Source organism: Sinocyclocheilus anshuiensis, unplaced genomic scaffold, assembly GCF_001515605.1.
Source record: "Sinocyclocheilus anshuiensis isolate Anshui unplaced genomic scaffold, SAMN03320099.WGS_v1.1 scaffold863, whole genome shotgun sequence".
NCBI lineage: Eukaryota > Metazoa > Chordata > Actinopteri > Cypriniformes > Cyprinidae > Sinocyclocheilus > Sinocyclocheilus anshuiensis.
Window position 1 is genome coordinate 1026356 of NW_015547725.1, and position 12603 is coordinate 1038958.

At 36.8% G+C, this 12603-nt stretch overlaps 1 protein-coding gene across 3 annotated transcripts in view; it reads left to right on the plus strand.

Moving 5' to 3' along the window:
* LOC107704275 (homeodomain-interacting protein kinase 3-like) overlaps window positions 1–12603 on the plus strand; it is a 65185-nt gene that overhangs the window by 31142 nt on the left and 21440 nt on the right. For all 3 annotated transcript variants that reach the window (XM_016507156.1, XM_016507158.1, XM_016507157.1), the window contains exon 3: window positions 4635–4758. In XM_016507156.1, the coding sequence (XP_016362642.1) occupies window positions 4635–4758 (124 nt within the window). The remainder of the gene's footprint in view (window positions 1–4634; window positions 4759–12603) is intronic.

Consider the following 12603-nt stretch of genomic DNA (forward strand, 5'->3'; position numbering starts at 1 on the left):
TTGTCAATGAGCTCAGGATCTGTTGAGCAGCAAATACTCCAGCATGGTCTTGTCAGTCAATTCCTTATTCTCGACCTGTGATCAGTCAAAGCTGACTCCGGTAGCGCTTGTTGGATGCAGGGTTGCCAAGTCCGCGTTTTTTCCACAGAATTGGGCTACTTTTAAACTGTTGCCATGGGTTGATTTTCCCAAGTGGGTTAAAGGTTTGAAATATTGCATAAATTACATTTGACTGAAATGCTTGTATTGAAACATTTTGCATTCTACCTATGATAAAACTTTCATGGACTTCTACATTAACTGTTCCCTCCTGGTGGAATGACCTGCCCAGCTCCTAACTTTTTGAAGTTGGGAGCACCAGTGGTACCAAGTAAAAAAGTTCATTTCGAGCCCTGCCTGTGAGGCAAGAGAATATTTTTAATGCCAATGCATAAATAGTTGGGCACTGATGGCATCATATAGGCCATACTATATTGTAACTGTAAGTGCATGGAGCTGATTTTAGATCAGCATTTGGTTTGCGCTTTCTGTTATGATATGCATGTTCTGAATTTTATCCAGAGTTATTTCGGGATTAACTTAAACGTGCAGTCGCTGTTGCCAACCTGTTGATTATAGTAAAAAACTAAAACAAAAGTAGTGTTAATTTCGTTAACGAAGACTATGACGAAAAATGTTCGTTGACGAGCTTTTTTCCCTTGACTAAGACGAGACGAAGACGAGACGACAATAAGGTCAATAAACGAAAAAGTGCTCGCTCCTCATTGCGGAAGCGACATGCAGTCGCAGATGATCTGAAAAATATACAAGCTGGAGTTTAGCGATCTAAATGAAAGCGTCATTCAGCCGGTCAGAGTTCTGTCATGAGATCTCACTTACTCAATTGCTCATGTTTTAATAGAGAAATAGACTATTGCAATTATGGAATTAGTGGAATTACTAGGAATTTCACTGTTATAATATTTTTCGTTTGTTTTAGCTGTTTTCATAATGTAGACCGAGAGATTGCAGAAGTCTTCGGTGTTGATTTATATAATAAAAAGCCTATAATAAATCAGTACACTAGAATGTGTCCACATTCTATTGACTTGTGCTTACTGGAGAAAGTGCAATACCTGAAATGAAAAAGTAAATTTCTCAAATGACAACAATCATTTTGATTATAATTTTGAGAAAAAAATCATTTTTATCAGTTTAACCATTATACAGAACGGAAATGTGACTGTTTCATTGACTAAAAAACCTGACTAAAATGCTCATACATTTCATTGAATAAACAAAAACAGGACAAGTTTGTCTAAATATGATAACTAAAATGTACATTTGATTAAGACTAAATAAAAAATGGCTGCCAAAATTAATATTGCTGTACGGTTAATTAATAATAATCTTATTGCTGAAATGTCAAGTTTTCTTGGACTAAAACTAGACTAAAATGTTGAGACTTTAAGTCTACTAAAACTTGACTAAAACTAAATAGGATAAGGTTGACTAAATATGATAAAAACTAACAAGGACATTTTAGCCCGGGACTAAGACTAAAATGAAAATAGCTGACAAAATTAACACTAAACAAAAGGCACGTTTATCTTCTCTTTCTTAAAAAAAATAAATAAATAAAATGTTAAAGCATTTCATGTTTAATTTGAATTATAATTTCAATTAATTAGTATTAATAATTATTATTAATTAATAATTTGTTACCATGGCATTTTGGCTGATACCTTGGAGCCTGATTGGTTAGTTGGGTCAGCAGTTGTACATAGACACTGTAAATGGACATATTGTGTTAATTTGAAATACAATGTGTGACCAATAATGAAAAATATTTATATATTTTTTTATTATAGTTTATTATTAACAGCTTCCCAACCCTTAAAAAACAGACTAACACAACTTGAAAGTTCTGTGAAAGTGCTTGAATTGCACTCTTACAATCTGTACAAACCCTGTGTCCAGCTTGTTCTTGATTTCTGATAACTGTTCATGTTAATCTGAATCTGCAACTTTAAAAACCCAAGGTTTCTTATATGTAAGGATGGGGGCCTGCATAGACAAAAGGTTGGGAGCCACTGATCTACACAGAGGAACAACCCACCCTCCAAAATGACCTCAGTTTTCATTACTGTATGCAGTCACTCTGGGCAGATATTTTCATTGCCGTGATTATTCAGTGCCGCTCAGAGACAGATCAGATATATGGACGGAGATGCCGTTATTGGATCAGCTCTCACATGCTTATGAGGGAGAGACGATATATGAGAACTGCAGTGGATCATCACCCAGCGGCAGCTGGAGAATGGGCTGCTTTATGCATGGAGACATCAGGAAGCTCTCTGAACTCCTTCAATTGATGTAAGGCAGCTTGTAGGAGGAGGCTTAATGCAGAGTTTTTTGGAATGAATGTTGTTATGCATGTCCCACATTAATACACCAGGGCCTAAATGGACATCCAACATTTGTTCCCCTTGTCTATATAGGCATCTACCTTCCTAGGCAGCATCCAAATCGAAATGGAACCTCACAAATGACTGTCACCCATGCACACCTTACAAATAACACTTTTCAATTAAGGTTAAGCCCGAAGCATACTTTGATTTTTAAGCATATGCAAGGGTATGCATACAGCGTTTGACATAATTTCATCATCAACATAGTAGACAAAATTACGAGAATAAAGTCGAAATATTTTGAGAATAACGTCAAAATTACTAGAATTAAGTCATAGCATTTACAAGATTAAAGTTATAATATTTTGAGAATATAGCCTATATTGCGCATGCAAATGGCCCGGATTGGGAGCACCGGGAGTAATTCTGGTGGCACCTGATTTGAATTATGTGGGATTATTAGCTGAAATTAGCTGACATTATTGTGATTTACACAATATTCCCTATATTATAATAGAAGTGTGTTTGTGCTTGTGTAGTCTGAGTGACCGTAATCTGTCAGACAGGCTTACTCAGATGAACGCTGACTGGAGCAGCATCACTCTCACACGGAGAGACCTTAATGCCATTCAATGAGATCACCGTGGTGATTTGTTGCTAAGCAGTCACAAGGCTTCCTGCGTCACCATGGCTACACTTGAAGTAGACCTCACTGACCTGGTAACCCACGTAAAACCAATTCTACCCTAAACATGCATTGCCTGTGCCTTTGAAAATGTGTGCTTTTAAATATATAGTGTATGTTTTGTTTGTGCCTGTTTAAGCTCTGCAAAGTTTGATACATTGAGTTAAAGATTAATCTTTATTTCAAATACTCATTGTATTTATTATTATTACACAGCTCTCTGAAATACTTGATTCTGATTGGTCAGTCACGACATTCCGAAGTACGTTATCCCCCGATTACAACACCGAATAACGTACCGCTCATCTGGGTATTTCTTTTCACATCTCTCATATCACACCGCCACACTCTCTAGTTTCATTCAAATGCAACTGCCATCCTCTTGCACGTCAGTTATCGACTGTATTTACTGTAAAATAAAACCAGAGGACTTCCGTATTAATAGTAGGCCTGCAGTAATAGTTGAAGTTTGTCTTGTTGCCAGAACGATTGTGTTGTACTTTGTAATGGATTTAAGATAATAATCAGGTGTGGTTTTAAAACGCAGTTCATATAAATATTACGTGTCTTATTATTTACTTACGTGGCAAGTAGTCATGTAAAAAGAGGGATAATGTACATCCAGCCGCTTGTTATTCATTATCCCTTACATATTTTTCCTTTATATTTTAGACCCCTTTTTAGGGCTGGCTAAAAATATCTAACTTTATTGAATGATTTGATCAAAGACTGATCTTTTAATTTAATTATTTTTTACAGTTGATGCATCAGTTTCTACTAAAATATTATATGTTGTGCTTCTTGTAGTAGTGTTTCTCCCGGTTTGCTGATGTCACAGAGTTGGTGCCGGATTCTAGCAGCCACCCTGCACACAGACACACTGTCCACCGCCTCTGTCACTCATTGTATCAGTTTTATGGGCTTGCACTATACAAATGGGAAAGAATGTTCTAAATTTCTTGGCTGCGTGCCACTCTCTCTGAAATTAAATTGTCCACGTGAGTAACCTTTTCCAGGCAGTCCTGTGACCCCTCCCCCTCTGACCAGTGCTGTACAGTACAGTTTTGTCAAGTTAACCAAGTCAGTTTGGTTTTATAAAATATATTCTCTAAATGTATGTTATACTGTTGGTCTTATTGTGAACGATTCATCTGTATGTTAGTTTTATTATTATTTATTTATTTATTTTTAATCAAAAGATCTTCTGGTGAAAATTACTGACTTCTCTCTGGTGATGGATGCTGAATTTCTCCAATCATTTAGTCGGTTTAAATCCAACCCCTGCAACCACAATATCAAACATCTAAATTACGGCAACACTTAATATTTAAACACTTCATATTTATAAAAAACAAACAAAAAAAAACCTGTTTTTACTTTTTTTGATAATCTGTAATGGCCAAATATATTCACATTTAGAAATTTTATCAAAATAATCGAATCAAATCTGGAATTCAGTGCCAATACAGAAGTATTGTTCTCACAATTTGTAGTCTGAGGGTGAAATTTGAAGGTCAGTTTTGAGGGTTTGTCTTATATTGGTGTTTCTGTCATCACAGGGCTCCAGAGATCATTCTTGGCCTGCCTTTTTGTGAAGCCATAGACATGTGGTCACTGGGATGTGTGATTGCTGAGCTCTTCTTGGGCTGGCCTCTCTACCCAGGAGCCCTCGAGTTTGACCAGGTAATTCTTCTAAAACACTGCTTTCCTCCTGCACCCACCTCTCTCTCTCTCTCTTGTACTTATTATATGGTGTCGAATGACATTATGTGTGTTGATTCAGATTCTGGAGTAGGATTGAAATTCATATGCATAATTAAAAGCAAACCCAATCCAAGGTTTCACAACAACAGTACCAGACAGTCAAAATCCCAAAATCAGTTCAGAACTCGTGTAACAGATTAAAAAATCGGAACAAAGCAATCGATCTACAGGTGTGAAAGCACCCTTATGAAACCTGCCCAGAACCAGAACCTGACTCATATTTATGATATAATGATATTAATATGTATGCATGCATGCATTGATTCATACATTCATTAATTCAATATGTTTAGTAATAATACAAGTTTTTCTTTTGATTCTTGAGTTAAAATGTGACCTAGACATGGTTGTGTGAGATTCCCCCTATTTCTATCTCTTTCTGTTTTTCAAATTGTTCTCTCTCTTTCTCTCTCTCTCTCTCTCTCTCTCTCTCTCTCTCTCTAGCTCTCTAGCCCACACACACACACACACACTAAATGTCTCTTCTTGATTGAGTGTTCTCATATTTCTCCTCCTCTTGACGTAATCTGTTTAGCACAGGGCCATGGTATGTGCTGTCAGGCCCAAACAATCTCCAGAAGAATTTTCACGGCCACTTCTTAGCAGTTGTGTTGGCGTACAAGTGTCAGCGTGTGGGTGTTTGTTGTGCACGCTCATGCTGCTGCGTCTGTCTGAGCACGCATGGTTTATGATCTGAGCGTTTTCTAGTTTTCGGGCTATACTCCCCCTGCTGCTGGGCCCCTGAATGCCCGGGGGTGAAACTGAGAGGAGGGGACATTACCAAGTATCTGTGTGTCTGCATGTGTGATAGATGCGCAGGAACAAGCCCAGATTAGAACACTGTTTCTGGGGAGGGATGGAAAGCAGAGTCCCAGGAGCCATTGACTTGACACAGCAGTTGGCGGCAGTAGCAGGGGGTTTGATGGGTTTTCCTCTTCCTTTTGGCCAGGCGTTAACACAGTTGGGGGGGGTGTATGGATCTCAAGATGCCAGCAGGTGTCATGAACTGTCAGTCTAAAAGCTACATGCCCCTTATTGCTCATATATAACCCTGTATTAAGCCAGGATGACCTCTAAGCCTATGAGAATTTGGTCTGCCGGGAATAATTCATCTCCACTATCACCGCACTCTAGCTTTAACTCAACAACACCTGTGAGAAGAAAAGTCCATTTGCGCATCTGCTAAAAATTAGTCATTTTTTTTCAGGGAGAGTGGATCAGAATGTACCCATTCCTGATGTTAGATTCCACTGCTCAGTGTCTCAAGCTTCATTTGGATGACTTATTTATTTTTTTCCCTGATCTTCAAACTAGACGACGGAGCATATGTGTTTCTCTGGGTTTATTTGTGTATTCTGTATGGAACGAAATACGCTATTTGTTCTGTGCAGAACAAAAACGGCATAAAAGCACCATTCATAAGCTGTATTTCAAGTCTTTTAATGTGATACAATAGCTATGTGCGAAGAACAGACCTGACATTTAAATTGATAATCTATTAATCTATCAATATATTTTTTTTAATTCTTCCAATTAGTTGATTAATCTAATGCCCCCTCCATTAATCTATCAAGTATTTTCTGATTTTTCTTTTAGTTAACTTACCAATAAATAAAAACCATAACTTCTGCCATCGTTCGTTTTATTTGAACATTTTCTCAAAAATAAATAAATACCATTTTAATTCGTTTAAATAGTTAAATAAATGATTTAATTATAAAATAGGTAATTATATAATTGAATCCAATTGAGACACGAGTTTATCCATCAGATATTTTAAAAACAAACACTTTAAATGACTGTAACCAAATGCAGAGCACATATAGAGTACATTTTTAGGAAGTCTCAAAATTAATATCCATTTTTCATACTGTTGTAATGTTATGATGCCTGAATTAACTTTTGGCCGTTAAAGCAACTTTTTTATATAGATAAATTATTAGTTGTAGTTTTAATTTGTTTTAGCAACCCAATCTCGTGAGAATTTGTAAGCATTATAAGCATTGTTGTTGTTTTTTTTAAATGTAAAATTTGTAAGTAAAACATCACCATGAAGGTCCACTCCTAACCCTACCACAAAATCTAACCTTTAGGGGCGGCAGATCTTACAAAAATTTATTTGTGAGATTAGATTTTTCCGAAGTATGTTGGAAAGCGATTCATAATGGAATGAAAGCACTCTGCATCAGGGCTCCAGACAAAAAAGAGCTCCTATAAGAAACAAAAATAGGTGCCAAATCATTTTTTTTAAGTGCCACAGAATAAATGACGTGTTTTCTTTCTTTCTTTTTTTCTTTCTTTCTTTTTTTTTTAACACCTTAACATTTCAGTCATACTGTCATGTGTTTGTCTCCCCTCCTTTTACAGCATCGGCATTTTAATCCATCTTGTAGATGGGAATTCACTTAAACGTTCACTTAAAGTGGAAACTAAACGTCTTTTCCAACTTGAGAACTATATACAGTCACAAAGAATTATTATACAGAATCTGTGCCAATATCATGGATTATGCTAACTAACTATGTCAGCATTACTGGGCCATTGAGTGCAGTTTGGGCTCCTCCTCTGTATTTTTGGTTTGAGTTTCTTGAGGAATTTGGCTGAAATTTAAAGCTGATGCTTAGTTTATTAAAAGGTAACAGAGCACAATAGGGATGTACCGATTAACCGCGAGCCGGTTGAAAATCGATTCAAATATGTGACAATTCAAATCAGTTGAGATGCTAAACAAATCGCGATTCAATTAGGTGTAGGAGTTTATATGAATGTATGTCTGAGGGGAACTTACTGTCTTTAGAAAAGTTTAGATGGTATTTTTTCTTTTCATCTTGCTTCTGTATAATGCATATTAAAGTTCATAAGTGCAGCGCTGCTTTGTTTACAGCGGAAACCAAGGAAACGCTTTAAGCGCCACCTGCTGGCAGAGAGTGAATCTGCGTCTCATTCAGCTCATCTGCTGTTTCTGTTTCATGCAGATATTTTTTATGTATCGTTTCACAAAACTGAAGTCAAACCATTCTGTTTTTGTTTCAAATTTCGAAATTATACAATGTAATTTAGATTAAAAACTGCTCATGTTGCATGTATGCGGCATCTTTGTTTGGATCATGATTAAAATGCAGTGGTTGCCTCTAATTTTAAATGGAAAGAGCACAGACAAAGCCCTATTTTGTTTATATGAAGATATTTATTTTATTTGTGTTACTTATTTATTTGTTTTGGGGCTTGTTTTAAAATTTCAATTTAGTTTCTTTATTTACGTTTACATTATATTTAAATGTTGTTATTTAGCAGACGCTTTTATCCTGTCTTAAATCTCATTTTGTAAAAAAAAAAAAAAAAAAAAATCGGGAGTTGAGGGAATTGTTACATCCCTAGAGCACAATGCTTATTGCGATTTATTATATGGCAAGTGTGCAAAATAATATGAAGTTCACGCATTAACAGAACACAGCATATATACTAAAGATTTGATAAGAAGCCATATTATTATCGATTATAAATGAGAATGGTTAACGATATTGTTAATGTCCACACAGCTGGCAGCCTTACCTGTTGTAGTTTGTTTAAGTTGTGCACGAAGCAACCACTGCTTGTCTGCACTATTACTTCACAGGTCTCCGTCATTTTCAATCTCTCTCATGCTGACACAACTGGAGCTGCTTTTAGCAGGTGTTCCGTCAGTGCTGGTGTTCTTTCCACTAAAACTTTGCGCATCGTCTCCGTTTATTACGTCAACATAACAAAAGATGTGATCACAAAACAAGCAGGAAAGAAGGTATCACATGTAAATTTTTTAAGTCATAACATTTAAATTTATATAGTCGCCAGTGGTGATCTCAGCAAAAATATCACTCGCAAATGAAAATTTTTGGTCGCAAATGCAACCGTTTTAGTCACAGTCTGGAGCCCTGTGCATTCTCTGCGTTGCTGCATCTTCTATAGACAATTTTCTCTCTCAGGTCAACTAACTGTCATGACTGAGCAAGAGTTTGAAGAGACTGTAAGTAAAAAAAAAGTTGATGACCTGTCTTTTGACACTGACTCTATCGACCCCTCAAGTACTGAGGTATGTTACTGCCACAGGCTAGCAATACAAGTAGTAGTCTACCGATATATCGCCGATATATATATATATATTTGGAATTTTTTAAATATCGGCATCGGCCGATAAGTCTTTCCATGTGCCCAGTGTTTTTCTAAACGGATTGACATATCGTGCATTTATACTTCCTCTTTAAGACAAGCCACTCAGATGTGAAGCCAGCACCTGAAGCCATTCACTTTCTAACGTGACGCTATGTTGTGTTACATACAATAACACACCGGCGTGCAGCAAAGTCTTATTCAGACGTACCGTGAGACATCAGATCCGCAGTCCAGCGGCAGCTCCGGTGGGAGACACAGATGTGATGTAAACAAATTCAAACAAAAATGAAATTGTGTTTATCTCACAAACAATCAAAAATCCCGTAACTGGCTCTTACTCAGATATGCGCGTTGTTCTCGGGTACTTCTAAACAAGACGCAGTTTTCCGGTGGACTCAAAAGCCGGTGCACTTCAGAATGAAAGCTGAGTCGACACAAGAACTCTAAGTAATAATAATAATAAGTTTTAATTCCTTTATTTGTTTATTCAGGAATATCCGCTGTATTTGATTGCCCATGATTGGTGTAATATTACGTCTAGTATACCTTTTCATATGTTCCATATGTTCATATGTTTTCATATGTTCCATATGTTTAATGCTGCTATATGCTGATAACCAAGCATGTAATGATATGCCTTCAGGCTTGTATTATTTTTACAATGAAACAGACAAGCAAAACAAAACAGATCAGAGACAAACATTTTTATTATTAACCAACTATCCCATACTATAATTAAAACAACCTGTTGCTCGGTAAACTATATTGTACATAAAATACATGGAATTATGCATACTATTTTTGACATTAATTTATGAATGTTAGAAAGGCTGCACTAAACCTTGTTCATTTAAGTGTTACCTCTGTTGTTTACATTTTAATTGTTTAGGTTTTATAAATATTGTTTTTTTAGATGTTTCAGCAAAAGAAAAGAAAAGGCTGCACTAATTGTTACCTCAATTGTTTGCATTTTTTAATTTTGGTTTTAATAAATATTTATGCATAATCAATGTTCATTTAGTTTCACCAACTTTCTGCATGTCTAGCAAAAGAAAAGGAAATGCTGCACTAAATGTTACCTCGATTGTTTACTTTTTTTTTTTAAATTTGGGTTTTAATAAATATTCTGCATGTCTCTCATTTACTGTAATTACATGTATTATATAGGCCAGATTGATTTCTCAATATCGGCATCGGCCATTAAAAATCCCATATCGGTGAACCACTAAATACAAGAGCACATAAAGTGTGTTTAATTGGGCACCGCCACTTCACTTCTGATCTTTTGTACATCTGGGGTCTCACCTAAAGGCTGATTTATACTTCTGTGTCGGACCTACGCCGTAGCTTACCTAAGGTGTGATTCTAGTCTAGGGACTAAAACAGTTTTTGGTATCGCACTCCTAATCCACACGCCTCCTTCACGGGGGTGTTCAATTTAATCTCACACAGCAAAAGATATTTATAGAAGAAGTGAACTCCCCCTTATGGTACCAATCGCAGGGCCTCATCTCACCGGCATGTGGAACCTGCGTTTGACACTGCCGCAGAGTTACAGCAAGTGGCTATTAGGGCTCTTGAATGTAGAAGAAATGTGTGTTTGCAGACTGTGGCCATGGGTGCAGGCTTGGACATGGCATATTCTTACAGTACTAAAGTGACACATCCCTGTTTGAAAATAAAGCTGTTACTCTTAGAGGCTAAAATACATAACACACATGCAGGGTCCAGAATTAACACTCAACAAGTGCCAAATGTGAGTAAAAATAAAAACTGACTCACTGGCCAGTTGGCTGATAACAGTTTTTAATGAATTAAGTTGTACGATATTTGAATGTCAATGAAAGAACGTCATTGTTTATTGGTTCTTTCTTATAAGTTTTACTGCGGTAGAAAGTTTACCATGAGGAATACAGCTAGGAAGTTAAAAGTTACAGCTTTTATGGTTTTTACCTCTGCTCTATACAGTTTTACCACAAATACAATACATAAAGAGATACAGATATATAGACAGACAGAAGTGATGAAACCTGATGACCAGGCTATCCAGTATTATTTGATTTTTTTGAGAATGTTCCAAAAAACAACTTGTACTTCAATAGAAGGTTTGGCTATGGAAGTATAATCTGACCTTTTGCACAAAAGTGTTAAGGGATTATATCTCCCTAAGGATCCCCCAGGAGGAGTTGTTACCGGGGAAAAGGACATGTGAACAGGTCTACTTAGCCTGCTGCCACTGTGACCTGGTCCCAGATAGGTGGTAGGAGAATGGATTGATAGATTATATACTGTATGTACTGAAATCAGCTGTGCTGAAGCTGGAAACGTATAACCCAAACTACTGAAAGATTTTTACCACAACTGGAATTTATTGATTCATCATTATGGGCTGCTATGCGATGTAATGTGTCATTAGATGTGTGTATCTCGAAGTCAGATATTGGAATACTAATTATTCATCTCTCCTATCAGATCCTGCATCGTTATACAACAGGCCTGCTTACTTCCTGTCCTCTGTGCTGATCTGAGACCCGTTTTCCCCCAGTCATATCCACATTGACCTTACATTGACTCCCTCTCCAAATGTCTTCATTTCTTTCTGTATAGCCCTTCATTTCATTACCCAGAAGTTAAACATGTTTTCTCTTCCTCTTTCTCATGGGTTCATGTCTGAACAGCAGCTGGGGAATTTACAATGTTCTTCATCTGTTTTTCACTCAGACCCTGTTTATTAGTCTTAAAGCTCAGGATTATGGTGTCTGTGTGTACTTCGTTATGTGTGTGTGCGCAAAGAGTTTTTCTGATGGTAGCTACTGTTAACTTTCTTAAGGTTACAGTGCACCAGAAATTGACGCATATGACTTTCTTTGTTTCACGGAAAGTTTAGCAGAAAGTTTACACTCTTCTTTTCTGTGCAGCAAAAGCGTATAGTGGCTACGTCCTCTCAAACACCAAAAGATCAAAGTATATTTAAGTTAGTCCATGCTAATATCTGAAACAATACAGCAACTTGTATGTGAGCAACAGACTGAAATTTAAGTCATTTTTCACTACTAAATCTCAAACCTGATTCGGACTTTCCAAATCATACATAATCTGCTGCAGAGGGGATTTTCAGCTTTCAGTTTCATCTATATCTATGAAAAAAAAAAAAAAAAACCTTCTGTCCTTCACACCCAAGCGGCAATCTTTTGGTCTCTCTCTTGAAACTAGACTTGTGCCGGTATTCGGTAATGCGATATATCACGGTAATGAATATGCACGATATTGTTATCGTGGGCACTTCTAAATACCGTGAATAATTATATATTACAAATTATTCAGAATTTTGAATGCATTTTGAATGCATTTTAAGAATATTTTTCCCATTAACTGGTCAAAATGCACAACACTGCTGTATGCTGTGTGAAAGACGCGCGTGCGCACTGATGTAAATAAGCGCGGACGAGAAGCTCGGAACCTGCGGGAATGAGTAGAATTATTATTAATCTTGCGCCTGAAATTCAAGACCTGCTCTGTGTTCTCTGCTAATAACACGACAGTGAATGATGCGAGCGGCGTTATGTTGTCAGTGAGAAGCTGCAGCCGTGGCGGGGATTTTTTTTGGTGTGCTGG